Genomic DNA, 4,856 nt, shown 5'->3' with positions numbered 1-4,856 from the left:
TAGATGGAAAGTGAAATTAAAATATATACGAAATGTATACGAAAAATACGAAGACTATTTACACGGGACAAGACAAGACAACACACGTCCGACTGCTACGCCATCTTGGATTCGAGAAACAACCAATCAGATGAGGGAGTGTGATGAGGAGTATGCCGGTTTACAGTTAGTGGGAAACAACCAATCAGATGAGGGAGCGTGATGACGAGTATGCCGGTTTACAGTTAGTGGGAAACAACCAATCAGATGAGGGAGTGTGATTACGAGTATGCCGGTTTACAGTTAGTGGGAAACAACCAATCAGATGAGGGAGTGTGATGACGAGTATGCCGGTTTACAGTTAGTGGGAAACAACCAATCAGATGAGGGAGTGTGATGACGAGTATGCCGGTTTACAGTTAGTGGGAAACAACCAATCAGATGAGGGAGTGTGATGACGAGTATGCCGGTTTACAGTTAGTGGGAAACAACCAATCAGATGATGGAGTGTGATGACGAGTATGCCGGTTTACAGTTAGTGGGAAACAACCAATCAGATGAGGGAGTGTGATGACGAGTATGCCGGTTTACAGTTAGTGGGAAACAACCAATCAGATGAGGGAGTGTGATGACGAGTATGCCGGTTTACAGTTAGTGGGAAACAACCAATCAGATGAGGGAGTGTGATGACGAGTATGCCGGTTTACAGTTAGTGGGAAACAACCAATCAGATGAGGGAGTGTGATGACGAGTATGCCGGTTTACAGTTAGTGGGAAACAACCAATCAGATGAGGGAGTGTGATGACGAGTATGCCGGTTTACAGTTAGTGGGAAACAACCAATCAGATGAGGGAGTGTGATGACGAGTATGCTGCAGGGGCAGATGAGAGACATTTAGTTTTTTCTAGTGATCCATCAATGATTTGGTTATTTATTAGCTATAATAAAACCAACCGTTCTTAATGCAAAGTGTTAATCGGATGTCTTATTGAAACTCAGCTTGCAAGCTTATCATGTTTGCCTTTACTCATATTTGTAGGTTTAGTCCAATATCATCGTTTTTAAAATGACATGTAGACAAACAAATTGACACCTTTATTTTGTGTCTTTATTTTCAAATCCACAAATAAAAACACAGTTTCACAGAAATGTCAATTTTATTGATTGGCTGATTTAAGATCAACTTCAACCCTGTTCCTTTATTTGGCACCTAGGCACATACTATAAACATTTATTTAAGTTAACATAGCCTTGCAGTCCACCTTTTTGGTATTTTGTACCAATTTCCATCACTGTGTTAGAACCTTTACTGGTTCTAACAGTGTACCTTTCTTGCTGCCAGCTCTTTGCAAACTGTTGGGGGGAAAATCTATTTGACCAAATACAACGCTATTTCTCTGTAAACAAATTAACAACAGACTTTCAGCATGCTTATAGATGAGGGTACTCATCATGCACTGCACTGACACAATTGACTGATGATTGGTTGAATGAAATTTATAATAAGAAGACTGTGGGAGCTGTACAGTTTTTTCTAACCTTTATTTAACTAGACAAGTCAGTTAAGAACAAATTCTTATTCACAATGACGGCCTAGGAACAGTGGGTTAACTGCCTTGTTCAGGGGCAGAACGACAGATTTTTACCTTGTCAGCTCGGGGATTCCATCTAGCAACCTTTCAGTTACTGTCCCAATGCTCTAACCACTAGGCTACCTGCCACCCCGACCATAACCTGTTGTTGAGAAAACGTATGTGTTATGACGTTTCAACCTCTTGATTGTTTTTGACATTGCCAATTCGTGTTGCCGAATGTCTTAGTAATTTGGTTCAAACTTGAACACAATATATTCCATTTCGAAAATGAGGCGGTTCCCGTGAACCGGAACACGCGTCATCACACTCCCTTATCTGATTGGTCGGGTAAGCGAGTCTTCTGAGCCGGCCTACTCGTAATCACACTCCCTCAAATGATTGGTTGAGCCTTCTGACTTTGTGGCTGTGGTAACTAGTGACGACCATAAAAAACGGGAGGCAACGCGGATGTCTAGAGAATACAGTCATTGGTCTAGACTAGCGAGAGCGTGTACGTCCGGGCACGTTATTGTTGCATCAGAAATTGCAGACTGTTGACATGTCAAGCTCGGGAGAGTTAGGTAAGTATTGAAATCGATGCATGTTTTTCATGTTTCCAAATATCAGCAGCGGCTCTTCAAGGCAAATGCGTGTATTCATAGTTTGATGCGCGTTCTCAGAATATAAATTATTGCACGATATTGAATGTTGGCTACGGTAAGGCTAGCAAATTTATATAGTCAATGAAATGAATGCCATTCTACACATCTATAGCGTCAATGTGCAATATGGTACGCAGCATCATCTGGAGACGTGATGATTAACACAAGTTAAACATTCACCTTCTGCTACCATTTCTGTCAAGCCGTCTACGCATACTTGATGCATACGTTCGATAAATCCTACGTATGCACCGCAAAGTACGCACTGCAACGGCCATTCTGGTTGACACTGTCGGTGTGATCAAGCGTCACGAATGTATTTAAATCAAAGTGCCGTCCAGCTAGTAGTACTATTAATGGTTATACTACCGTATTACTGGAAAGGGCTGAATCAAGCTTTCGCTTTCACAGTGAATGTCCAGAACATGAGTCATGAGTGACGGTAGATATGGGTATTCTGTGAAAATAGTCCTGACCGGTGTACTTGTGGCTGCGTGATGCTCGGTACACCGGTCACGACTATTTTAGTAGAATAACGTTACTCATAGCTTACTGTCACTGTCTCCAGCTCTTGACATTGGTCGTGTGCTGGGAAGAAAATGTTCTGTATTGTCACATACACCGGATAGGTACAGTGAAAAGTGACATTAATTTTGAAAGCGAAAGCTCAATTCATCCTTTTCCAGGAATACCGTAGAATAACAATCAATTGTTCTAGCTAGCTAGATGGCTTGTGAAATATCTGCTACCTCTGCTAGCTAGATGGCTTGTGAAATATCTGCTACTACTGCTAGCTAGTCGTCTACAAACAGTCTCTCAACATTGAGCGCTCTCCATTGGTAACCCTCCTGCTGTGTTCCGGTCGAATTGGACCGATTTACATGTTTTTTTTCTCTGTAAAATTTAGTTAATTTAATCTGATTGTCATAAGGTTCCATAACTTTGTCCACACTTGGCATCTGAACACACCAAATACATTTTGATGATTTTCATAACATTTTGGGTGTTTTATTTAACTTTTGTACACCTGTGGTGTTCCCGGTCAAAAATGACTGGTCATTAGACATTAATGGGTGAGAGGACAATTAGTGTATAACATTTATTTCAGGCACACGTCCATTCATCAGATGGACACACTTCCATCTCCCAGACCCCCACATGCATGTGTGTTTGAGCACACACACACACACACCTCACCCCCCCCCCCCCCCTTATTGGCTTCCATGACAACCCCCATGGGAACCTTTCCCCAATAGAATCTATCCCCCAAGGGAACCACACCTGTTGGCATTCTCACAAACAATCGCAACATTGCTTCAATAATATATAGAGCTTTTCTTGCAGCTCTGGTATATAAAGCTTTGAGGCCTCGCTCACAATTCATTCTGTGGCAGCACAATGACCAAACGATATACTGTATGTGAGGCCCTTGATCATATCTTTCATCATGACACTGGTGAGGAGGAGAGAGTCCTTGTTAAACTTTGACACAAAGTAGTCTGTGATAAATAGCACAATATGTTTCATCTAAGTATTTGTTATAGTCAAAATAATCCATACATTATGCTTTTTTTTACTCAAAAACGAGTTGTATGAGCTCAGGTCAATGAGGCCTACAGGCTATAAATAGCAAATAGAAGTTCAAAACTTGTAATGTTCACAAGAACTTGATAAAAAGATCTAACACAATATTAGGTGATAATATATGTATTATTATGGATTCATAATCAGCTATAATGAGGTGGTCATTTTGGACCGGGAACACAATGAATTAACATGAAACGAACACAACAGGAAGGTTGAAGGTATATGTTAACATTTCCTCCTGCGCTGTTATGATCTTAGTACAGCTGTGTCATAACATAACCAATGATGTGGTCAAAACACCAAAATGGAAGGTTAATACTGCATTGTTTATGTTGTCATTTGAGTATTTGTACATGAATATACTGTAGATAATGCACATCTCATTGCATCCTGTAACTCCATTTATGAATTTGACAGGTTAGACTCCCATCCCCCAGTTCACCAAACAAAGTGGCAGGGTCAGGTTGTTGAAATGATACCTTGGGCCTTTAAGTTAATTCACCAAATCAGATGGAATAGCCAAAGCTCTTAGCCAGTTGTCAACTTTCAGATGGCATTGATCAGCAAGAGGGTTGATAAACAAATACAGCAGCACAACGTTCTTAGGCATCAATTCTTTGCCTTGTCTAGAGACGAAACCAATCCGAAATTAGTTTTGGTTTTTCAATGGTGTCTTGTCTGTGGGTGAATGTGTGCTGTCTTGTTTTCCACAGCCTTTGATTATGGCTTCTTGCTGCACACAAGTGAGGAGGCCACAGCCACCGTGGCTCTGAATGAGTACCTGAGCTCCCGCAGCTACCTGGCTGGGTTCAGCCCCTCTCGGGTGGACCAGGAGGTCTTTGAGCTCCTGCAGAGGCCTCCGGCCCCGCAGCACGTGCACGCTCTGCGCTGGTACAGGCACATAGCAGCCCTGCAGCGGGACATCCCCAGCCCAGATAGCAGCAGTGAGTAGAGTCCAGGGCCCATGGACAGGATAGGGATGCTCCCCTTAGACTAGAGTAGCCCACTGCATAAGGGCAGTCATGCCCCCCCACCCCCCTAGACTAGACCGAT

At 42.3% G+C, this 4,856-nt stretch overlaps 1 protein-coding gene across 1 annotated transcript; it reads left to right on the top strand.

The window, feature by feature from the left end:
* Positions 1-2,045: 2,045 nt before the first annotated feature.
* LOC129850369 (elongation factor 1-beta-like) lies at positions 2,046-4,800 on the top strand. Its single transcript, XM_055916820.1, has 2 exons — positions 2,046-2,135; positions 4,517-4,800. Exons 1-2 carry the CDS (start codon positions 2,114-2,116, stop codon positions 4,753-4,755), a joined length of 261 nt encoding a protein of 86 aa, XP_055772795.1. The 5' UTR covers positions 2,046-2,113; the 3' UTR covers positions 4,756-4,800.
* Positions 4,801-4,856: the final 56 nt, after the last annotated feature.

Source organism: Salvelinus fontinalis, unplaced genomic scaffold (genome assembly GCF_029448725.1).
Source record: "Salvelinus fontinalis isolate EN_2023a unplaced genomic scaffold, ASM2944872v1 scaffold_1970, whole genome shotgun sequence".
Taxonomy (NCBI): domain Eukaryota; kingdom Metazoa; phylum Chordata; class Actinopteri; order Salmoniformes; family Salmonidae; genus Salvelinus; species Salvelinus fontinalis.
Note: the sequence above shows the minus strand (reverse complement) of the source record. Positions and strands in the feature narration are given on the sequence as shown.